The sequence below is a fragment of the Pyrus communis genome, chromosome 13 (assembly GCF_041283825.1).
Source record: "Pyrus communis isolate YQ-2024b chromosome 13, ASM4128382v1, whole genome shotgun sequence".
NCBI lineage: Eukaryota > Viridiplantae > Streptophyta > Magnoliopsida > Rosales > Rosaceae > Pyrus > Pyrus communis.
In genome coordinates, this window is record NC_142577.1 from 9,525,362 (window position 1) to 9,551,460 (window position 26,099).

Genomic DNA, 26,099 nt, shown 5'->3' on the forward strand with positions numbered 1-26,099 from the left:
AATTATGAAATTTCTACCGTGTAAATATACATGTATCACAAGTAGGCGAATAAGGTGGTGCATCTATACAATGTAAGCAACTATTATCTCCGTGACACTTCTCACATAAAAAAAGGGTATGCTATCCACACACCCCATTTTACTTCTCACAGACCCCTTGATAATTTATATTCGTTGATCTTCTTTAATTCATCTGATCCAACGGCCGAAAATTAAAGGGTGTGTGAGAAGTAAAATGGGGTGTGTGGATATCACACCCCTAAAAAATTTATGGAAACGATAATTTTCCGCTTAATATTATTATATGTATCTAATAAAGATTTTTACCACCTGCAAAAGTAGGGATAAAAACACTTAAAAATACTTTCAAGAGAACAAGGTAGTTGTAGTACAAACGGCTCAAGCAATGTCATTTTCCGCAGGGATTGAATGAATAATTTATGTAAATATCAAATCTTAATTAATTATTTGAAAACAAAGATTGGAAGAGTCTGGTTTTGAATTTAAAAATAATAAAAACAAATTTAATTAAAAAGGTTAAAGAAATTAGCAAAGTAAAGAAAACAAAGGAAAACGTTTTGAAAACCAAATTGTAAAAGCCTAGGGTTCCGCCGTCCCCTTAACAATCCTATGTAGATTTATCAATTACTTATGAATTACCCATGCAACTTTGAAGGTTAGGTTTTCCTAATGCATATTCTACTCGTGATATTCAAGCTAGAACGTATAACAAACATGCAATCCGTCCGTGGTATTCAGATCAAATATAAACATGCATGACTCATTATGCTTTCTAAAAATCCTTTGAAAAACCATGCAACCCCTAAGACATGTTATTCATCCTAGGTGAAATTACAACTATCAATCACAAGAAGCAATACTCAATTCCCCAATGGTAATCCGACCAAATTGCATCTAATTACTTATCTAAACATCCTAATGGTAGCTAAACATTAAGATACAGAAACAGTTTAAAACACAATGATTAATAATTCAAAATATGTATGTATAATATCATACGCAATTAAATAAAAACTACATATTCATGCTAAGGCTCAAGGCATCGCCCTAGCAAACGAAAATTAGCTACGAACAACCATAAAACAAAAGGAATTTATGATGTGAGAATTACTTGACACACAAATTAAACCCTATTGATGACAATTGTCGTAATGATGCAAGTAGGGATCGTTCTAGACCGGGGATTAACTAGGGATGCTAATCAATGTGAAACTGACTCAAAAACGTAAAAACATAATGTAGAACACTAAACTAGACTCAAAGAATGCAAAACTAGAGTTTAAAACACTTAAACAAACCAAAAGACTCAAAACAACACAGAAGCACTCAAAACTGCCTTAAAATCACTTTCTGGGCATTTTTGAGCACAAACACTAGTTTGGACGAAAACATGTTGTCACTTGACTTAAGACATTTAAAAACAAAAATTAACGTGATTTCTAACTATTCTAACATTTCAAAATAAATGGGGGATTGATTTTGACGAAATTGAATTTAAAACAGAGACTTGTAAACAAACTTCAAACAAAACAGATAGTGATGAAATAGAATGATGAGAAACTAGTTAGAGGGTTCCTTATCCACACATGAACATATGCATATAATTTGATTCCTAGTTATGACTTCAACAAACGATGAATGACAATGCTCCAAGTTAATTAGGTCCGCTTAAATTAACTTTCAGATTTCCCTAGATTCATTGGATTGAATGGAATACGCATTACAACCAAATTATTCCTCATCAAAGTCCCTAACTATGGAATACGCTGTTGGAAATGTGCCCTAAAACCAATCATATGATGATACTTTACGGACATTTCAAACTAATGTAGTTTAAATGTAAAGGGCAAAGATTATTGTTTGAGCCGTCTCATATAAATGTTATATGCTTAAACGATAAGTCCAAGGAATATGTGATTGGAAGAATGCGATCTAAAGAAGTTAGATTCATGAGACCATTCTTTCGTTGACACATCCTAAACGTTCCTGATCATAGGATTGTCAATTGGGCATTGACAGTCCGTTAAGATCAGTACGTGCTATGTCTTCTCTCAGGGATAGTGACTAGTCTCGAGTCATTGGTGTGTGTGACATCAAGACAAGTACGTAGGTGCTCAATAGAGAATGAGTTCACTGAACACGATCAACGAAGAGTTCTCATATTCATGTCACATGAGAACTCATGGTTGGGATAATGCAAATTAGTCTTTTGACCTGAGGCATCACAGTTGTCTTGTGGTTAGGTCCTTAATCTTTGATTATGTCAAAGTCACTCCATCAGGAGGGTGTCCACGGCATCGTTGGGGTTAAGCCACTTAGCCATGGAGGCAAGTGAATGCGCAACAAGGGATCTCTAACCTTCAAACTGTTTGAGGGAGAATACTCTATGATATGATTAAGAATCTTTGGCCAAAGTATGAATGAGATTTAGGAATGTGTTCCAAATCACATTCAAGGTAATCATATAAGCACAAGACTCACATTGGATAGTAGACATGAATAAACTATCAAACCAAACAATGTGGTCAAGAGTATTGTATTAGAGAAAGACCGTATTGCATTTGTAATCCTAAAACTGAATAGGTTCTCCACCTCTTCTGATTAGCTTGGGTAACCATGACATGCTGCTAGGCGTCAACCATGGTTTGTGGAAGCCCTAAAAGTGTATTATCACTAACGGGAGAATTGAAAGTAAGTTTCAATTCACAATCGATTTGAAAGAGTTTGAATCGCCCACTGCCTCGCTAAAAGGAACCTAATGGATCGTACACCGTGTAAGGTAGAGATTGAAGATTCAACGGAGATGAGTAAGAATAATTAAATGGTTTAATTGTTTATGGCAAGGATTAATTAATATGATTATTAATCAAACGAATAAGTTCGTTAAAAGACCTCGGGATAGTTTTGGACCTTAAGGCCCAATGGGCTTCGAACGTCAAGTCCATTGACTTAAGTTGTATGACAACTTAATGAATAATGATTCACAAAGGCCCAAATAGCCCAATAAATCCCATATGGCCGGCCATTTAGAGGAGGGTAGTGAACTTGGCTTAATTGCAAGTTTGCCACTCCATTGTGAGGTGGTATAAAGACATCTTTATAGCCATTTCATCTTTAGGGTTTTCTAAGGAGTAAAGATGAGAACACAAACTCTCCTTTCTCTCTAGAAATGGCCGGCCACCCTTGAGGAAAACATCTAGCAATCTTACTTCCTCAAGGTCACTCATTTCTTCTACAATATGCCTTGGTGTGGAGACTTAGAGGTTCTCAATTTTGGGAACTTGGAGAAACCTTTTCATCCATCCAAATCCATGGATCTAAGATGCAAGGAATGAAGGCCCTCTCTTTGGGTAATTAGTCTTTGCTTATGCAAAGAATAATCTACAAAGGTATTGATTTCTCAACTCACTTTGTTTTGAGTTGAGTCTTGGTTCACCTATCTACTAGGCTTTGAAGTTCATGGGTTAAGTTTTGTTTTTGAGTGCATATAAACATGATTCCGCCTTTTAATTGTTAATTGCATGTTGTTGATGTTGCTCAAATGAACTTGTTTTTCACAAATCTTCCTTCATACGCAAGATAGAGACATTCAACAAAGATCATTAAGTTCAACGGAAATCATAAACATCGACTAGGCATTCATAACTATGGAATACGCATGTTAATCCAGCCTAGGGTTTACTTCAACACAATCGTGACTAGCGATCTTTACTACTCATGAATATAAGTTCATAACGATTAGGTGAAATTCCCTTATATCCTAGCATCAAGTTTAGGCATGCAAATTAAGTGTCGACCCTCAACCCACATACATAAACAAGTTCTTAATCAAAACAGAAAAGTAAACCACATCTAAAGTTCATGAATTCATAACTGGAGTAAATCAAATCATAACCAACATATGTCCATGGCTTCAAATTTGCCTCTAACTAAAAAGAAATTAGTTCCACATGTTTAAAATAATTGAACAGCAAGTTAAATTAAACATGAAAACATAACCAAAAGAAGAAAGAACTCCAAACACTCCAATAGTTGCAGATTGCATGTGCAAGGTTTCTTCCTTCCTTTGGACTGCACGGCACTACTCCTCCTCTCCTTCAATGGTGGCGGCACAAGGTGGTTATGGTGGTTGAATGGATGCTTGGATGGAAGGTTACGACAAAGGTGGTAAAAGTGGCTGGAATTATGTTTCTAGGATTTTAGGATGTGTAGAGTGGTGTGGCTAGATGAATGGACGAAAATTGGGTGAATGAATGATCCCCCCTAGTGCCTTGCTGCAAAGCCTTATTTATAGGGCTAGGAAAGGTTTAGAACTTAGTTGAAACCAAAAGGTTTTGTACCAGAAATTAGGCAGAAATTAGGCAGAAATTAGGCACCATGTGTGAATAGATAAAGCCTTCTAGAAGGAATGCTTATATGGCTGATTTCTAGAAGAACAAGGTCTAAAAACATGTGGCACTAATGTAGCCTTCTAGAAATCAGGTTTTTAGGCCCCCTTGCAGCTCCCTAACTGAATTCAAGCCTTTCAAATTCGTCCATCCTCATGCCTCCATGCTTGCACTATCCAATCTTGGCCCAAAAATGCTCTAGAATGCTCCAAATTGCTTCTTTTTGCATACTTTGACACTAAAACCTGAAATTGCACGAAAATAACTTTAATCACTATAATTAACATAGTTTAGCTAATTAAATGCAAGAAAACAAGCTAACTAAGTCGTATAAATATGCTCCTATCAATTTCCCCCACACTTAGCTTTTGCTAGTCCTCGAGCAAAATAAAACAAATAAAACATAACCTAACCTTCCAACATTTGCTACAGGGATTTCCAACGATACATAACATGCCAAAGATCATTATTCCCACATATTTCCCTACTTTTGAGCATATACTTAATCATAGTTACCATTCACTAGCTCACATTTAATCGTTTAAAACAACATTATGGACGTAGTAACATGCCTTATAGAATCCACTCAATTCCTTACTGGATACACTCTTATTTTCACACAGATTTTCTAACTACACTCCCTATACTAAGTATATGTGAGAAGATTGATGTAAACATGAAAACGAACACTCACACATGTTATAACAAAAGAAGCACTTTTCTGGAATGATTAAGCATTTATAGATATGATCTCATGAATGGAATGCTACTACTTAGATACGAGAACCAGGGACACCATATGCTCAAACCAATCCCAAACTCCACATATTGAAATACATAACACTCAAGATAGAAGTTAAGGATTGTAACGGGGCTAAGGGGTATTGGCTAACAAAGAAAGGTTAAGGATAAACAAAAGTTCTTAAAGCGATAGCAAACAAGTAATGAACTTGACACTTCGAATTCACTTTTGCGTGCAGAAAATCACTTAGACACACAAGGGGATGAAATACACAATACTTAGGGTCTAATTTAACTTTTTGGACCCTTTCTTCAACAACCAACACTTGTGAGTTCTTTCTTACTTATTTTGACCTCTTTTTCATTCTTTTCACATTTTTTTTTCTTTTTTTCTCGTACCCAATTCTTGTTTTTGGCACAAATTCCCACACATAAATTCCTTCCCCCACACTTGTTTTTCTGCACAAGAGTAATCAAAAGGAATTCATTCTAAGTCATGTTCACTATGCTTTAAGAACAAAGGCATGGATGGTCCTATCCTAGGCTAGGTAAGGATAACGTGGGTTAACAAAGAACAAAGGCTAAACAAGGCTCAACGGGGCTTAAACCTACAAAACAAATGAACATGGGGTACGGCTATTTGGCTCTTGGTTTACTAACAACTTCATCTTGTTATGTGTTATGCTAATCAATTTTATGCTTTGAATGAAACGGGCATGAGTTCTAGTATTTGGAACTAAATGATGAAACACCTTCTAAGTAGTAACCAAGCAAAGAATAATGAGATCATGCAACGACTTTAGAAGACAACAAATGCACAGATTATTAACTCTCCAAAGAACGTTAAAAGCTCAAGTCTCTCAGGGTTGTAGCGTTAGTTTGAGTTTCTTCCTTCAAGCATGTTACAAAAACTAATTTTTCTTTTGATTACATGTGAATTCATGAACTATAATTACAACTAAGCATAAACCAAAGAGCATATCAAACTTTCATCCATGTTTGTAACTTACTTCAATAGTTATGCAATTAAAAACCAAATCCTCATCATTGTGTTGGAAGGTACCCTAAAACACAAAAATGACTCAAAAACGACTCTTTTTGGTATTTTTCACACTTTTTCGAATTTTTCTAGGGTTTTCTGTTATATAACACTAAAACACATCAAAACACACTAAAAACACTTTAAAACAGTGAGAAACAACATGTGAAGTGATAGGTGATAAAATCCCACGAATTTCATGCAAAAATAGCTTGTTTACCCCCCCCCCCCCCCACACTTAAACCAAACATTGTCCTCAATGTTTCAAACATAGATTAACACAAAAACAATCAACTAACACAACTAGCAAACATAACACAAATGGCAAAGTAATAGCAATAAAGAGATAGGTTAGGGACGCAAATTTGGGTTTGGAGTGAAAGTTCCTTCTTCTCGTGTTTCAACACATGGGTTGCCTCCCAAGAAGCGCTTGCTTTAACGTCTTCCAGCCGGACGGTACCTCCGTTTAAGCTTGACTAGGTTCCACGGCATGGAGGGGTACCTCCTCCACGACATGCTCCTCAAACGTCTCGTAATAGGGCTTCAATCGATGCCCATTCACTTTGAATTCTTGCTGCGTCCTTGAACTTTTGATTTGCACTGCACCATGAGGGAAAACATTAGTGACAATAAAAGGACCAACCCATTTGGAACGCAACTTACCCGGAAACAACCAAAGGCGAGAATTGAACAACAACACTTTCTGCCCAATAGAGAACGTCTTGGCATGAATCATCTTGTCATGGAATGCCTTCGTTTTCTCCTTGTAAATCCGGGCATTCTCATATGCTTCATTTCGGATTTCATCAAGCTCACACAATTGAAGCTTTCTATGTAAACCTGCGGCATCAAGGTCCATATTGAACGTTTTGACGGTCCAATGTGCACGATGCTCTAACTCGACAGGAAGATGGCATGGCTTCCCATAGATGAGCCGAAAATGTGACATCCCAATGGGGGTTTTGTAGGCAGTGCGATACGCCCACAATGCATCGTTTAAGCGCAAATTCCAATCCTTCCTTGTAGGCCCCACGGTCTTCTCAAGAATCTGCTTGATTTCCCTATTCGAAACCTCGGCTTGCCCGCTCGTTTGAGGATGATAAGGTGTGGCCACCTTATGCGTGACATTGTATTTCTTGAGCAACGCCTCGATGGTTCGATTACAAAAATGGGAACCTCCATCACTGATTAGCACTCGTGGCATTCCAAACCTTGCAAAAATGTTAGTTTTCACAAAATCTGCAACCACTCGAGAATCATTAGTTCGGGTGGCTTTTGCTTCCACCCATTTCGACACATAGTCCATAGCAAGCAATATATAAAGAAACCCATGTGACGAAGGAAAGGGACCCATAAAATCAATACCCCAAACATCAAAGATTTCAACACTAAAAATGGGGGTTTGCGGCATTTGTTGTTTAGGACCAATATTGCCCGTTCTTTGGCATCTATCATAAGACATGCAAAATGTTCTAGCATCCCTAAAGATGGTAGGCCAATAGAAACCACATTCTAACACCTTAAGTGCTGTTCTTTGAGTGCCAAAGTGTCCCCCACAAGCATAAGTGTGACAAAAGGTTAGAATAGCATTAAACTCAGAATCGTGCACACACCTACGTATAACTTGGTCAGGGCAATATTTCCATAAATACGGGTCATCCCACACATACAACCGTGCCTCTTTCTTCAATTTATCACATTGGTGTTTAAGTAATTCACTAGGAACATGTTTAGACACCAAATAATTCACCAAATCAGCATACCACGGTTCACTTACCTTGACGGACATCAGTTGCTCATCTGGGAATGTCTCTATGATAGGCACGGCATCCTCCTCTTGCACCATACGGCTCAAGTGGTCAGCCACCATGTTTTCACTTCCCTTCTTGTCCCGGATTTCGATATCGAACTCTTGGAGAAGAAGCATCCAACGAATGAGTCGTGGTTTGGCTTCCTTCTTGGTGAACAAATACTTCAATGCTGCATGGTCAGTATAAATAATAACTTTAGTACCAAGCAAATAAGAACGGAATTTATCTAAAGCAAATACAACAGCAAGAAGTTCTTTTTCAGTGGTAGAATAATTCAATTGTGCATCATTTAAAGTCCGAGAGGCATAATAGATAACATGCGGCCTCTTTTCCTTCCTTTGCCCCAAAACAGCTCCTAATGCATAATCAGAAGCATCGCACATAAGCTCAAAAGGAAGGCTCCAATCCGGTGGAACTATGATAGGGGCCGAAGTTAGCATTTCTTTGAGGTGATTGAACGCCTTCTCACACTCCTCGTTGAAGTCAAATGCCACATCTTTCTGGAGGAGACGGCAAAGAGGGTTTGAGATCTTGGAGAAGTCCTTGATAAATCGCCTATAAAATCCTGCATGACCAAGAAACGAACGAACCTCTCGAACCGAAGTAGGAGAGGGTAAGTAGCGTACAAGATCTATTTTCGATTTATCCACTTCAATTCCTCTTTCTGAAACAATATGCCCTAGAACTATGCCTTGTCTAACCATAAAGTGACATTTTTCTCAATTAAGCACAAGGTTAGTTTCTACACATCGTTTCAAAATTATTGTGAGATTTTCCAAACAACCATCAAATGAATCACCAAACACACTGAAATCATCCATAAATACCTCAATAATCTTTTCCACAAAATCTGAAAAGATACTTACTATCACCTTTGAAACGTGGCCGGAGCATTGCATAATTCAAAAGGCATGCGACGATAAGCAAAAGTACCAAAGGGGCATGTGAAAGTTGTCTTTTCTTGGTCATCCGACACTATGACAATCTGATTATATCCAGAATAACCATCAAGGAAACAATAAAAAGAATGACCGGCTAACCTTTCAAGCATTTGATCAATGAACGGCAAAGGGAAGTGGTCCTTCCTTGTGGTGGCGCTGAGCTTCCTATAATCAATGCACACTCTCCAACATGTTTGGATACGGGTTGGCACAAGCTCATTCTCGGCATTCTTCACCACTGTCACTCCGGACTTCTTTGGAACACATTGCACCGGTGATACCCAACGACTATCAGAGATCGGATAAATCACTCCACAATCAAGAAGTTTGATAATCTCCTTTTTCACAACTTCCATCATTGGAGGGTTGAGACGGCGCTGAGCCTCTCGAGTTGGTTTAGCCCCCTCCTCTAGAAGTATGCGATGCATGCATGTAGTCGGGCTAATTCCCCTAATATCGGCCAAAGTCCACCCAATGGCCGTCTTGTGCTCTTTCAACACTCGGATCAACTTTTCCTCCTCTATGGCTGTGAGTGATGAGGAGACAATGACGGGCAATGTCTCGTTGTCTCCCAGAAAGACGTACTTTAAATGATCGGGCAACGGTTTAAGCTCAAGTACGGGTGCCTGAATCACTGAGGGTAACAACTTATTAGTGGAAACTGAAATTGAAATTGGGTTAGAAGGCTTACCATGGTGTTGAGGTAGTGACTCAAGGGCAGCCACTATCTCGGCCTCCTCCACACTTCTAGACACGGCAAAACCAGATTTTTGCCCAATTCCTTGTGCAATTGTTGTTTCAAGTGTATCCCTCTCCAAAGAATCGAGAAAATCCTGTGCCAAATCATCAATTATATCAATAGAAAAGCAAGAATGACCGTCCTTAGGAAATTTAATACTTTCAGAAAGATTGAAATCAATGACTTCCCCATCAAATTTCATCGTTAAAGTTCCTTTAAACACATCTATCTTGGTGCGGGCTGTTTTCATGAAGGGCCTCCCTAATAGAATCGGTAATGGGGTGGAATGGGGTGAATCTTCCATGTCAAGCACGTAGAAATCCGCTGGAAAAATCAAGTTACCAACCTGCACCAAAACATCTTCCAAAACACCCTTTGGATATGCATTAGAACGATCGGCTAATTGAATTATCACACCATCATTTTTAAGCTCACCTAAGTTCATAGATGCATAAATAGAGTATGGCATAACATTAATCGAAGCCCCTAAGTCTAACATGCATTGTTCAAACTTAGTATTACCAATAACGCACAGAATTGTAAAACTACCCGGATCTTTGCATTTAGGGGGTAATTTCCTTTGTAACACAGCAGAGACATTTTCACTTACTTGAACCACCTCTTTGTTCGAAATCCTTCTCCTTGTTGTACAAAGTTCTTTTAAAAACTTAGCATACCTCGGGACTTACTTAATCGCATCAAGGAGCGGGATATTGACTTGAACTTTCCGAAAGGTCTCTAGAATGTCCTCCTCGTCTTGACTTGATTTGGATGTATTTGAGTCCGTTTCAACCTGTTTACCACTTCTCAACATGATGGCCTTAGCGGTTTCAAATCCTCCCTTCGGGTTCATAACGGTTGAACTAGGCAATCTGCCTTGTTCTCTAATTTGCCCCATAAATTCGGCAATTTGACCCATTTGCTTCTCCAAATTGTCCACCCGTTTGTCTTGGATTTGTCTCTCCTTATTTTGAGTTTGTACTTCCTGCGTCAAAGTAGTAAGTAACTTAACAACTTGATCATTATCCAAAGACATACCTGAGGTTGTTGGGGCAGATTGCACTTGGTTTTGATTGGGGACGAATGGCTTTGTATAAAAGCCCGGTGGTTGCTGCCTAAATCCTCCTTGTTGTTGGGGTTGTTGAGGATCCCGCCATTTGAAATTTGGATGGTCCCTCCACCCGGATTGTAGGTATTAGAGTATGGATCATGGCGTGGTTGATTTTGGTTCCCAAAACCCACGGCATTGGCAGATTCCCAACCCCCATTCTCAATCAATTGAGGGCATTGATCGTTGGCATGTCCTTGCATAGAGCACACGCCACACACACTTGGTCCATGAATCTTCATTCCCTCGGCCAACTGAGAAACAATAGAAGTAAGGTTAGCTAATTGGGATTGAATTTCGGGCATAGAACTTACCTCATTCACTTGTGGCTGTGGGGGGTCTCTTTGTCTAACACCTTCGTATTGTTGTGCATTATGTGCTCGGTTGGCAATTAGAACTTTTGCAGCCCCCGGAGTTTTATCCACCAACGCACCTCCCGCCGAGGCATCAAGCATTTGGCGTTCCATGGGAAGGAGTCCTTCGTAGAAGTATTGAATGAGCAGCTCCTCCTTCATTTGATGCTGTGGACAAGAAGCAACAAGTGATTTAAAACGTTCATAATAAGAAGGAAACGATTCACCTTGATTTTGTTGGATGCCACTAATCCGTTTCCTCAAGAGAATGACTCTTGAAGTTGGGAAAAACTTCTCCAAGAAAGCTCTTTTCATACTATCCCAAGATGTAACCGTTCCGGGTGCTAACTCGTAAAGCCAATCCTTCGCCTTTTCCAAAAGTGAGAATGGAAAAGCCTTCATCATCAGAATGTTCCCGTTGACATTTATGGGTGTCATGCTCGAACAAACAACCTCGAACTCCTTGAGATGCTTGTTGGGATCTTCCATGGAAAGCCCATGGTATTTCGGAATGTGGTGCAACAAGCTTAACTTCAACTCGAATTCATCGGTCTTGCCTTGGGCAGCCGCGGGGTATTGAATGCATAATGGTGCGGCATTGGCCAACCCCGAGGCCGAAAGCTCTTTAATGGTCCGATTGTCCGCTGCCATAACTTCTTCTTCCACTTCTTCAAACTCAGATTCGACCTCTGAACTTGAACTAGGTTCACTAGGTTCGGGATGCCTCCTCTTTCTTCTCAAATCACGTTCAAAATCGTTGTTAAAGTCCAAGATATGTGCATGCACAGTTTGAGAACTCCGCGTCATGCACTAGTACCTAAACCAAGAAGACAAAACAAAATAAGAAAACTAGGTAAATTACACTAAAAACACGCGGCAAAAACACAAGGGATTAGCAATTTTGCTAATCCCCGGCAACGGCGCCAAAATTTGATGTGAGAATTACTTGACACACAAATTAAACCCTATTGATGACAATTATAGTAATGATGCAAGTAGGGATCGTTCTAGACCGGGGATTAACTAGGGATGCTAATCAATGTGAAACTGACTCAAATACGTAAAAACATAATGTAGAACACTAAACTAGACTCAAAGAATGCAAAACTAGAGTTTGAAACACTTAAACAAACCAAAAGACTCAAAACAACACAGAAGCACTCAAAACTGCCTTAAAATCACTTTCTGGGCAGTTTTGAGCACAAACACTAGTTTGGACGAAAACATGTTGTCACTTGACTCAAGACATTTAAAAACACAAATTAACTTGATTTCTAACTATTCTAACATTTCAAAATAAATGGGGGATTGATTTTGACGAAATTGAATTTAAAACAGAGACTTGTAAACAAACTTCAAACAAAACAGATTGTGATGAAATAGAATGATGAGAAACTAGTTAGAGGGTTCCTTATCCACACATGAACATATGCATATAATTTGATTCCCAGTTATGACTTCAACAAACGATGAATGACAATCCTCCAAGTTAATTAGGTCCGCTTAAATTAACTTTCAGATTTCCATAGATTCATTGGATTGAATGGAATACGCATTACAACCAAATTATTCCTCATCAAAGTCCCTAACTATGGAATACGCATGATAGAGACATTCAACAAAGATCATTAAGTTCAACGGAAATCATAAACATCGACCAGGCATTCATAACTATGGAATACGCATGTTAATCCAGCCTAGGGTTTACTTCAACACAATCGTGACTAGCGATCTTTACTACTCATGAATATAAGTTCATAACGATTAGGTGAAATTCCCTTATATCCTAGCATCAAGTTTAGGCATGCAAATTAAGTGTCGACCCTCAACCCACATACATAAACAAGTTCTTAATCAAAACAGAAAAGTAAACCACATCTAAAGTTCATGAATTCATAACTGGAGTAAATCAAATCATAACCAACATATGTCCATGGCTTCAAATTTGCCTCTAACTAAAAAGAAATTAGTTCCACATGTTTAAAATAATTGAACAGCAAGTTAAATTAAACATGAAAACAGAACCAAAAGAAGAAAGAACTCCAAACACTCCAATAGTTACAGATTGCATGTGCAAGGTTTCTTCCTTCCTTTGGACTGCACGGCACTACTCCTCCTCTCCTTCAATGGTGGCGGCACTGTTGGAAATGTGCCCTAAAACCAATCATATGATGATACTTTACGGACATTTCAAACTAATGTAGTTTAAATGTAAAGGGCAAAGATTATTGTTTGAGCCGTCTCATATAAATGTTATATGCTTAAACGATAAGTCCAAGGAATATGTGATTGGAAGAATGCGATCTAAAGAAGTTAGATTCATGAGACCATTCTTTCGTTGACACATCCTAAACGTTCCTGATCATAGGATTGTCAATTGGGCATTGACAGTCCGTTAAGATCAGTACGTGCTATGTCTTCTCTCAGGGATAGTGACTAGTCTCGAGTCATTGGTGTGTGTGACATCAAGACAAGTACGTAGGTGCTCAATAGAGAATGAGTTCACTGAACACGATCAACGAAGAGTTCTCATATTCATGTCACATGAGAACTCATGGTTGGGATAATGCAAATTAGTCTTTTGACCTGAGGCATCACAGTTGTCTTGTGGTTAGGTCCTTAATCTTTGATTATGTCAAAGTCACTCCATCAGGAGGGTGTCCACGGCATCGTTGGGGTTAAGCCACTTAGCCATGGAGGCAAGTGAATGCGCAACAAGGGATCTCTAACCTTCAAACTGTTTGAGGGAGAATACTCTATGATATGATTAAGAATCTTTGGCCAAAGTATGAATGAGATTTAGGAATGTGTTCCAAATCACATTCAAGGTAATCATATAAGCACAAGACTCACATTGGATAGTAGACATGAATAAACTATCAAATCAAACAATGTGGTCAAGAGTATTGTATTAGAGAAAGACTGTATTGCATTTGTAATCCTAAAACTGAATAGGTTCTCCACCTCTTCTGATTAGCTTGGGTAACCATGACATGCTGCTAGGCGTCAACCATGGTTTGTGGAAGCCCTAAAAGTGTATTATCACTAACGGGAGAATTGAAAGTAAGTTTCAATTCACAATCGATTAGAAAGAGTTTTAATCGCCCACTGCCTCGCTAAAAGGAACCTAATGGATCGTTCACCGAGTAAGGTAGAGTTTGAAGAAACAACGGAGATGAGTAAGAATAATTAAATGGTTTAATTATTTATTTAAGGCTAGGATTAATTAATATGTTAATTAATCAAACGAATAAGTTTGTTAAAGACCTCGGGTTAGTTTTGGGCCGCAAGGCCCAATGGGATTTGAATGTCAAGCCCATTAACTCAAGTTGTATGACAACTTGAATAAACAAAGGGCTTGAAAGCCCAATAAACCTATAGGCCGGCCATGTTAGAAGAATAGGGCTTTTGGTCCATTAGGTCACTTATTTGAAGGGACTATATAAAGGACTTTATAGCCTAAAATTCATTAAGGGTTATTTTTGGGGAAAGGATGAGAACACAAGCTCTCCTTTCTCTCTAAAATTTCGGCCACCTTGGAGGGATCATCTAGCAATCAAACTCCTCCAAGGTCACTCATTTCTTCTTCATTATGCCTTGGTGATGAATCATTAGAGGTTCTCAATTTTGGGAACTTTGGAGAAACCTTTTCATCCATCCAAATCCATGGATCTAAGATGCAAGGAATGAAGGCCCTCTCTTTGGGTGATTAGCCTTTGCTTATGCAAAGAGGAATCTACAAAGGTATTGATTTCTCAACTCACTTTGTTTTGAGTTGAGTCTTGGTTCACCTATCTACTAGGCTTTGAAGTTCATGGGTTAAGTTTTGTTTTTGAGTGCATATAAACATGATTCCGCCTTTTAATTGTTAATTGCATGTTGTTGATGTTGCTCAAATGAACTTGTTTTTCACAAATTTTCCTTCAGGCACAAGGTGGTTATGGTGGTTGAATGGTTGCTTGGATGGAAGGTTACGACAAAGGTGGTAAAAGTGGCTGGAATTGTGTTTCTAGGATTTTAGGATGTGTAGAGTGGTGTGGCTAGATGAATGGACGAAAATTGGGTGAATGAGTGATCCCCCTAGTGCCTTGCTGCATGATAGGAGCATATTTACGCACCTTAGTTAGCTTGTTCTTGTGCATTTATAGTGTTTTTCCTTAGTAAAGTAGTCTTTTAAGCTAGTTCTATGTGTTTTCAGGTTTTAAGGGAAAAGTATGCAAAAGGATGCATTTTGGAGCCTTTTGGAGCAAATTAGAGCTTGGAATGGACATCATATGCATGGAGGCATGAGGATGGACGAATTTGAAGGCTTGAATTCAGTTAGGGAGCTGCAAGGGGGCCTAAAAACCTTATTTCTAGAAGGCTTTATCTATTCACACATGGTGCCTAATTTCTGCCTAATTTCTGTATTGGAAGAACAAGCCGTCCTAGCTTGTCACAAGCCGTCCTACCTTGTCTCCTAGCCGTCCTACCTTGTCTCCTAGCCGTCCTACCTTGTCACAAGCCGTCCTACCTTGTCTCCTTACTTGCCGCACCTAGGAAGCATTATCCCTTTTTATTTCTGATTTCTAAGCCTATTTCCTTGTGGATTTGGGTTATTCAAGTCCATATCTGATTACCCTAGGGTTTTAAGTGCCTATATATACTCATATTAACCCCTAGATCAGAGGAGGACCTCTCATACACATTCATTCATTCCAGAAATTCGTCCAACCCTTTCCACACCCTTGCCGCAGCCACCAAACACCTTTCTCCTTAGTTTTAAGCTTTGCCGCACCATCCCCTTCCCCTAAACACTACTACATCCCTCCATAACCATGCATCCATACACCTAAGGCCCTCAACCTGTCCCTAGACCTTTGCCGCACCAAGGAGGAGGAGAAGGAAGCTCGGAAGTTCATGCAATTCGAGTTCGCGTCGCTGGAATTTCTAGGTGTTTCTTTTCCTTTGATTTCAATGTTTAATTTCAATTCTCTTTGTTTTGTGCGTATGAGGAACTAAACCCCCCCCTTGGCTAGGGGGGATTCGAAATACATGTTTATGCTTGCGATATGATTTGATTACTTCTAATTGCGTTTCATAAGTTGTGAATTCAATTTACTTATATATGTGAATTACATTGATTTGTGTGTGTTGGTTGAGAGTGCACGCTTAATTATCATGCATAAATTGGATGCTAGGATATAAGGAAATTTCACCTAATTGTTATGGAATTATATTCACAAGTAGTAAAGGTTGATGATCTCAATCGCGTTAAGTAAATTCTTGGCATAAGTTTCATGCAATCATAGTAACAAGTGCTTCGTCAATGCTTATGGTTTTCATAGAACTTAATGATTCTTGCTTGTATCTCTATTATGCAATCATGTAGGGGACTTGTGGGGAATGTTTTGGGTTGTCGTATGCAATCATCCAATTCAATAACGTTACGAAAATCTGAGGGTTAATTAGTGCAATTCACGGTTAATCTGGGACGTTGAGAATTCATGGTTTATTGAAAAGCAATTAGAAATCGTTTTGTGTGCAAGTATAACATGTGTGGAGATGAACCCCTTAGCTAGCTTCCCATCCATTCAATTCCATCAAATTCATCTTTAGAATCTGCCATTTATTACAATCTGTGCATTTAGTTTAATTTCGTCAAAACCTCAATCCCCCTTTACTTTAGTGTCCAATTTAGTTAGAAAGTGTCTTAGTTTGTGTTTATAAGTGTTTTGATTCAATTTATTACACAAATTCGTCCAAATTCACCAAAGTGCTCAAAACTGCCCAGATTGTGTTTTTAAGGCAGTTTTGAGTGTTTTGGGGCTATTTTGAGTTCTTTGGTTTGTTTTAGTGTTTTAAAGTTTAGTTTTGCATTCTTTGAGTCCAGTATAGTGTTTTATATTGTGTTTTTACGTTTTTGAGTCAAATCCAAGTGATTAACAATCCCTCCTAATCCCCGGTCCAGAACGATCCCTACTTACATTCTTCACTACAATTGATAAAAAGAGGGTTTAATTTGTGTGTCAAGTAATTCTCACATCACTGCAAAGCCTTATTTATAGGGCTAGGAAAGGTTTAGAACTTAGTTGAAACCAAAAGGTTTTGTACCATAAATTAGGCAGAAATTAGGCAGAAATTAGGCACCATGTGTGAATAGATAAAGCCTTCTAGAAGGAATGCTTATATGGCTGATTTCTAGAAGAACAAGGTCTAAAAACATGTGGCACTAATGTAGCCTTCTAGAAATCAGGTTTTTAGGCCCCCTTGCAGCTCCCTAACTGAATTCAAGCCTTTCAAATTCGTCCATCCTCATGCCTCCATGCTTGCACTATCCAATCTTGGCCCAAAAATGCTCTAGAATGCTCCAAATTGCTTCTTTTTGCATACTTTGACACTAAAACCTGAAATTGCACGAAAATAACTTTAATCACTATAATTAACATAGTTTAGCTAATTAAATGCAATAAAACAAGCTAACTAAGTCGTATAAATATGCTCCTATCAATTTACGAAAATTAGCTACGAACAACCATAAAACAAAAGGAATTTATTGAAATAGAAAAAGGATAGAAAACACCTTCAAAATATAAAGTGTCAAAGCCTAGCTAAATTCTCCACGTACGTTCCCCCCTTCTTCTAATGGCTAAAAAGTCTTATTTATACTACTAGAAAATAAAACCCTACCTTCAAAAGGTCTTAGAATAAAACTAGGAAACATAATTAAATGATAAAACAAAAAATAAAAAGTTTCATATTTGAACTAGAATTCGGAAGTTCTCAGAAAATCATACTTTTAACCGACCAAATCAACTCCGATTTGGTCCCAAAAGGTCTCGTTTGAAAGTTGAAGATGTCCCTTACAAATTCTCAGAAGGAATTTTCCTCAAAATATGACTTCTTGACCTTCAAAATACCCAAAATGTCCAGAAACATCAATCTGGAAAAGCTGCCCGCTGGGCCTTAATTTCATTGCCACGGTCAAACGGCCTAGTAGAAAAATATGGAATTCATCTTGAAAGAATCACAAACATCCTCCAATTGGAATCACTCTAAAATTCATCTGTTTGAATACTTTTTGCTCCAGAGAAGTTGAATGTCCTACATTGAAAATATATAACAAAGTATCAAAGTTCTACTAAAATAATCAATAAATTAATACTAGGAATAAGGTAAAATATATGGTATAATATGGACTCATCAAATACCCCCAAACTTAGCTTTTTACTTGTCCTCAAGCAAAACAAAACTCAAAAATAAAGATAAAAACTAGCAAACTTGAAAACTTTATTAAAACTCAACTAAGACAAAATTTTCATCTTCAAGTTACAATCCATAGAAAACGTTAAAAATTAAAACATCTTTCCAAAAGTTCAACTAATCCCACTGCATAGTCTAAGCCATTTAGAATCAATTAGAAAATAATTCATGAACTTCCTTTGGTGTAAAGTGAACCAACATGGCTAAGGAGACTCGACTAAAACTCTTACCTCTCATCCTCTTTATTTAACACTTCACACACATAATAACTTGATATATATTTTTTTTTTCTTTTTTTCTTCTTTTTTCCTTTTCTTTTGCATTCTTTTTTTTTTATAGTAACAGTGGTGATCGTGCAATGCCAGTTCCCTTAAGCTTTCGATCCAACCCATGTAGCGAGCTTTAGGTCAATGACTCCCAAACCACAAAAGCTTTAGGGCACTAGGTGTAGAACACCCCTGAGGACTCACTAACACGAGTTGAAAAGGCTACGAAACCAACTAATGACCCTGCCCCATGCCAAGACTCTGCTGTTTGACGCGAGAATCACTGTTGATCAGGCAGGATTGGCCCGGTTTGTGACATCCCGTCCCGGAATTATCGGAAAAGTACGTGTGAAATTACAACTTTGCCCCTAGTTCATTTCGTGTACGTTTATTGGATGTTTTGTGTGGTGTGGACATGTGTTGGGCCACACACCCACACTGTCTCACTCTCCCTCACCCTCTGTCATTTTCTCTCTCTCTCCCTCTCCCCCCGAGTCCTCTATTCTTCTTCTTCTTCTTCAAAAACGTACGGACACTCACACAACCCCTCAAACCTGGACAGATCGAGGGATCCAAGACCCCCATCGTGTTTGTGAGGCTGTGAGGAGTCCAGTGGTACCATTTTCAGGTAAGAACATCGACGTTTTCACGTCGATTTCTTAAACTCCAATTTGAGTACTGTTCATGCAACATTAATTTACTTAGTTTTTGGACATTTGAAGCTTGTAGATGTGTTGGTGAGGTCCCAAGGAGCTTGGGAGTGCATCGTTGGACGGATTTGGACGTCGAAATCACGAACTGTAAGTTTGGCCGGATTTTCATATTTTTAGAAAGTTTGATTCCGTTGTTTTTAGGCTCTAAAACTAGTCCAACGTGGTAGATGAGGTTTAGGGCTTCATTTTGGTATAAAATACGTGAAAAATGGATGAAAAACGACGGAGAATAGTGAGTTTTAAACTTTCCCAGTTTTCCGGTGGCCGGAGTCCGGCGAGGGTAGATCGGAGAAGAAAGGAGAATATTCCGTTAAGTTTAACGGAATATTCCTAACGGCAGTGACGGCGTCAGTTAGGTTTAACGGAATATTCCGTCAGTTTAACGGAATATTCCTGACAGCGTCTATTGACACCGTCAGTGTGCCTGGCACGTGGCCGCGCGTGGGGGCGCGTGGGTCCATGCCTGTTTTGGAGCGTGGGGGCGCGTGGGAAGTCCAAACATTATTTTAAAAATATGGGTGTGATCGTGAGGTTGTGTAGATCACGTTGGTATATTCATTTGTCCATTTTGAGCAATGTATGAGAAGTTATTTTGAACGGACGGTTATGTGCTTTAAAGTTAACGTTTTTATAGTTAATTCGCATATAGGTGACACGTATCCCGAGGACGAGCGTGCACACTCGAGGCAGGGGGGCTACGACCCTTCCACATACCAGTGAGTGGGCTTTTGTTTCCGTATACACCTATATACATATAAATTCCCAGAAATTAGTATAAATGCTTCGTTTTATGCCATTCTTTTTATATGATTGATGGTTATGCATGATTATTGGCATATATGTTTAATTACATATTCATTTATGCATATGTCATATATATATATGTTGGTGCTGTGGAGGCATAGGTAAGTGCCAGGTAAGCGTTATTTAACGATTGAATTAAATAGCGGTTAGAGATGCTTAGAGAGCTCATAACCTGCACCCCCGGTGTTAGTGCTCCCGCCCAGAGTAGGGCACAGTCCTTCACGTGTCGTTCACCTCCCGCACCATACGCTCAGCTTGGAATCCAAATTAGGTGCACAGTCCTGTCGTACAGACCACTATAGGTGGTTCCGACTCGTAGGTGACCCGCGATTATTCGCACAGCCTTCACGTGATCGTAGCACTAGAGCGTTTATATGTATTACACCCAGGCCTGTCGTACAGACCACTTTAGGTGGTTCCGACTCGTGGGCAGGTTTAGTTGTTGAGATTGAGATTTGAGCTCTATATTCAGCCGTACAGGTCACTTAGGGGACTCCGGCTGCCAGATTATATGCTATTGATATGGTTTATACTTGAGCACTTGCATATTATTATGAGGCTTTGACATGGCATACCTTTGAGCATGACTGGCATATTTATACATACGTATATATGTTATTTTCTGGGAGGTATACAGGTTTTACGGCGAGGGGTTAGAATGTATTTTATGAAATGGTTTTCAAAGAGCTTTGTTTTTGCCCACTCACGCTTTTGTTTTGCGCCCCTCCAGGTTCTAGTAGCTTAGCGGATTCGGTGGTTTTCCCAGAGGGCGTCCCGGCTTTTCTGACAGATACTCACCAGTGTAGGGTCACCTTCGGGTGGACTTTGCCGTATCATTTTCTTTGGACTGCTGTAGTCTTTATGCTCAGAATTCAGCGTTTCACTTACGCTAGCACTCATATTGTCACTTATTGTATGCTAGTTTTTAAATTATTCGTACTTTTACATTACTGTTTTTAGCTTCCGCACTTTGCACATGGCTACGTCACTTCCACGTGACGGCCAGCATGCCCTGATCTCGGTCGGGGTGTGTCAGTTTGGTATCAGAGCCTAGGTTTGGCAGTCCTGTGTCTTTTGTGAGTATTCTAATGGTTTTGGTGCCTTCTGTCAGAATTATGCCGCCTCGTCGGGAACCACGTCGTTCAGATGAGTCTAGTTTCCTCGATATCACTCAGCTGGGGGAAGCTATTGCTACCGCTATCCAGTCAGCTCTCCGCCCTCCCCAGAGGACTCCTCTGGAGACTATGTACAATCTGAAATTGGATAAGTTCTACGGTCACGAGGGGCACGAGGGCGCAGAGCGTTGGTTAGAACATATTGAGAAGACTTTCCGAGTATTGAATAATCAGGGGAATCTTCCTGTTGAGAGATGGGTTGAGACGACCTCATGGTTTCTGGGTACGGAGTCTGCATCCTGGTGGGAGCAGGAGCTTCGTAGTTTGACTCCAGCCGAGAAGACTGACTGGAATGTTTTCATTAGGTTATTTAAAAGGAGATTTGTGCCCCCTGAGTACATCGATCGCAAAAAACAGGAATTCACTGAGTTGAAACAGCGAAAGATGACTGCGAACGAGTACTATCGGAAGTTCATCGACTTATCTCGCTACCACCCTGAGATTGCTAATAATCCAGCAGAGATGCTTCGTCGTTTTCGCATCGGCACTAAGAAGAAGTGGCGTTCGATGTCGACCTCTACACATTGTGATACCTACCAGGAGTTCTACGAGGTTTTGCTGAGAGTCGAGGACTCTGAGAACATGACGAGCAAGAGTGATGAGAATGAGAAGAATGGTAATTAGAAGAAGGACGACAAAGGTAAAGGTCAAGCATCGCTCGGGCCTCGTCAGACTCAAAACTTCAAAAGGGGTGGTAATAGCTCTAGCTCTTCTAGTGGTGGTTTCAGTGCCACTGGCCAGGGACGAGGAGGTAGATTTACTGGTGGCGCTCGAGGTCAGAGACAGGGTGATGGTGGTCGAGGTAGGGCCCCACTTTGCCGAAGGTGTAATAATCGGCACACTGGCGAGTGTAGGCGGGGCAGTAGTGGTTGTTTCACTTGCGGGCAGATGGGACATCGAGCTGCGCAATGTCCCCAGAGTCAGCAGCAGAGACCGCAGCAGACTTTCCTGCCACCACCTGCCCCTATCCAGCAGATTCAAGGTCCGAGTGGTTATGGACAGGCAGGTCGGGGTGGTGCTTACCACTACCAGGGTGATGCTGTTCCATATGCCCCGGGACAGTATCAGTACCCTCAGGACCCCTACTCCCAAGGTGGTTACCCTCAGTATTCGGGCGGCTATATGCCGTATCCTCCAGCTCCAGCCGGTGGTTCTCAATGGTATCAGGGATGACAGTTTCAGCCAGGAGAGATTGCTACTAGCAGTGCAGGGTCTTCGAGACAGACCGGTCAGCCCAGTCAGGGGCGTGATACGCAGGGTCGTGGTGCTCAAGCGAGTAGAGGTCGTGGCGGACGGCAGCAGGGCCAGGGGCGTATTCACAACATTTCTTTGCAGGATGCTCAGAACAACCCGGATCTGATCATGGGTACGTTAAATATTCTTGGTTATTTTGCTAGAGTCTTAATTGATTGTGGAGCTACACATTCTGTGATTTCTCATACATTTGCTCAAGTGACGCAACCTCGCCCCACACCTCTAGGGTATGATTTAGAGTTCGCTATGCCTAGAGGGGAGAGATGTATTGTAGATCGTGTGTACCCAGGGTGTCCAGTGATAGTTGAGGGTGTTGTTATGCCAGCTGATCTTATCCCGTTAGATATTGTTGATTTCGATGTGATTTTGGGCGCGGATTGGTTGCACCCCAATCGTGCCAATATTGATTGTTACGGGAAAATAGTTACGTTTCGCCGTCCTGGACTACCTGTGGTTACTTTCGTGGGTGAGCAGAGTGGGGTGAGACATGGCGTTATCTCTGCTGTGAGAGCGAAAAAGTTGTTGACTAAAGGTTGTCAAGGGTACTTAGCCCATGTGGTGTTGGATGAGGCTCCTCCTAGTAGTGTTGAGGATGTGAGGGTAGTCCGACACTTTCCAGATGTTTTCCCCGAGGATTTGCCTGGTTTACCACCAGATCGAGACATGGAGTTTACTATTGAGTTGCTTCCAGGTACTAATCCTATTTCTTTGACTCCTTATCGTATGGCACCTGCTGAATTAAGGGAATTGAAGATGCAGCTGCAGGAATTAGTGGATAAGGGTTTTATTCAGCCTAGTACTTCTCCGTGGGGAGCTCCAGTATTGTTTGTTAGGAAGAAAGACGGAACTTTGAGGCTGTGTATCGATTACAGGCAATTGAATCGGGTGACGATTAAAAACCGTTATCCGTTGCCGCGTATCGATGATTTGTTTGATCAGCTTAGAGGTGCTTGTGTGTTTTCTAAGATTGACTTGAGGTCCGGGTACTATCAGCTGAAGATTAATCAGGATGACGTTCCTAAGACGGCGTTCAGGACTCGTTATGGTCATTACGAGTTTCTGGTTATGCCATTTGGGTTAACGAATGCACCAGCAGCTTTTATGGATTTAATGAATCGGGTGTTCCAGCCTTACTTGGATAGGTTCGTCATTGTTTTTATCAATGATATTCTGGTGTATTCTAAGTCGAAGGCGGAGCATGTTCGACATCTTACTTTGGTGCTGAAAAGGTTGAGGGAACATCAATTATATGCTAAGTTTAGCAAGTGCCAGTTTTGGCTAAACCAAGTAGCGTTTCTGGGGCACGTTATTTCTGCTCAGGGTATTCTGGTTGACCCTCAGAAGGTCGCAGCGGTGGAGAATTGGGAGCAACCGCGAACCGTCACCGAGGTGAGGAGTTTCCTTGGTTTGGCGGGGTATTATCGGAGATTTGTTAAGGATTTCTCGGTTATTGCCTTACCATTGACGAGATTAACGAGGAAGGACGTTAAATTTGAGTGGGACGATAGGTGTGAGCAGAGTTTCCAGCAGTTGAAGCATTGTCTCACTCATGCACCGGTTTTGGCACTCCTGGACGATAGTGGTGATTTCGAGGTTTATAGCGATGCTTCCTTGAATGGTCTGGGATGTGTATTGATGCAGCATGGTAAGGTGATTGCTTATGCTTCACGTCAGTTGAAACCCCATGAGTTGAATTACCCTACTCATGATTTGGAGTTGGCTGCTATCATTTTTGCGTTGAAGTTGTGGAGACACTATCTTTACGGTGAGAAGTGTAGGATCTTTACTGATCATAAGAGTCTCCAGTATCTTTTTACTCAGAAGGAACTTAATCTTCGCCAGAGGAGGTGGATGGAGTTGCTCAGCGATTACGACTGCACGATTGATTATCACCCTGGTCGTGCGAATGTAGTTGCTGATGCACTTAGTCGGAAGTCTCAAGGCCGCATTAATGCGTTGTATGCAAGCCGTATTCCTCTTTTGGCGGACTTACGTGCTACGGGAGTGAGGTTAGAAGCAGAAGATCGAGATGTGGCTTTACTTGCTAATTTTCAAGTTAGGCCAATCTTGATTGATCGAGTGCTTGCAGCTCAAGTAGCTGATGAGCAGACTCAAGAACTAATCCAAGCTCGAGAACAAGGTAGGAGGAGAGACCTCAGGGTACGTGAATCGGATGGTATGTTGATGCAAGAGGGAAGAATGTTCGTGCCAAATGATGTGGATTTGAAGAAGGAAATTCTTGATGAAGCACATATCTCGGCTTACGCCATGCATCCAGGGGCTACTAAAATGTATCATACCATTCGACCATTTTACTATTGGCCGGGTATGAAGAGGGAGATAGCCGAGTATGTGAGTAGGTGTACCATTTGTCAGCAGGTTAAGGCAGAAAGGAAGAAGCCGTTTGGGTTGTTGCAGCCGCTTCCCGTTCCCGAGTGGAAATGGGAAAATATCACCATGGATTTTGTGTACAAGCTCCCGCGTACACATAACGGTTTTGACGGCATTTGGGTGATCGTTGATCGACTCACTAAGTCCGCACATTTTATTCCAGTGAGAGAGAAGTATTCTTTGAGTCGTTTAGCGGAGTTGTTCATCTCGAAGGTAGTGAAGTACCATGGTGTCCCGGTGAGTATTGTCTCGGATCGTGATCCACGGTTCACATCTAAGTTTTGGGTGGCTTTCCAGGAAGCTTTGGGTACAAGACTACTCTATAGCACGGCGTATCATCCTCAGACGGATGGACAGTCAGAGAGGACTATTCAGACGTTGGAGGATATGTTGCGAACTTCGGTGTTGCAATTTGGTGATGCTTGGCATCAACAGTTGGATTTGATGGAATTTGCCTATAATAATAGTTTTCATTCGAGCATTGGCATGGCACCATTTGAGGCATTGTATGGTAGAGCTTGTCGCACACCGTTGTGTTGGTCAGAGGTAGGAGAAAGAGTTTTAGTGGGTCCGGAGATTGTTGAGGAGACTACTCAGAACGTTCAGGTAATCAAGACTAATCTGAAAGCAGCACAGGATAGACAAAAGAGCTTAGCGGATCGGCATGCTACGGACAGAGTGTACGAGATCGGAGATTGGGTATTTTTGAAACTTTCGCCGTGGAGAGGTGTAGTGAGATTTGGAAAGAAGGGGAAGTTGAGTCCCAGGTACATCGGACCATACATGGTCACAGAGCGGGTTGGTGAGGTAGCTTATAGGTTGGAGTTGCCTCCGGAGCTAGCCAGGGTGCATAACGTTTTCCACGTGTCTATGCTCCGACATTATGTTGCTGATCCATCTCATGTGATACCTCCTCAACCGTTAGAAATTAATCCAGATTTGACGTATGACGAGGAACCGGTGAAGATCATCGATTGGAAAGAGAAAGTTCTGAGGAACAAAACGGTGAATTTAGTGAAAGTTTTGTGGAGGAATCATTCGGTCGAGGAAGCTACGTGGGAGACGGAGGAGCGGATGAGGGATTTGTATCCTAGATTGTTCTTTGGCTACTAG

At 40.6% G+C, this 26,099-nt stretch overlaps 1 protein-coding gene and 1 pseudogene across 1 annotated transcript; one reads left to right on the top strand and one right to left on the bottom strand.

Annotated features, from left to right (window-relative positions):
• Positions 1-310: 310 nt before the first annotated feature.
• On the bottom strand, positions 311-11,948 carry LOC148691732 (uncharacterized). Its single transcript, XM_088683401.1, has 2 exons — positions 10,862-11,948; positions 311-330 (listed from the first exon to the last, which is right to left on the bottom strand). The coding sequence occupies exons 1-2, from the start codon at positions 11,946-11,948 to the stop codon at positions 311-313; spliced, it is 1,107 nt and encodes a 368-aa protein (XP_088539527.1).
• Positions 11,949-21,410: 9,462 nt separating this feature from the next.
• LOC148691733 (uncharacterized) lies at positions 21,411-26,099 on the top strand (annotated as a pseudogene).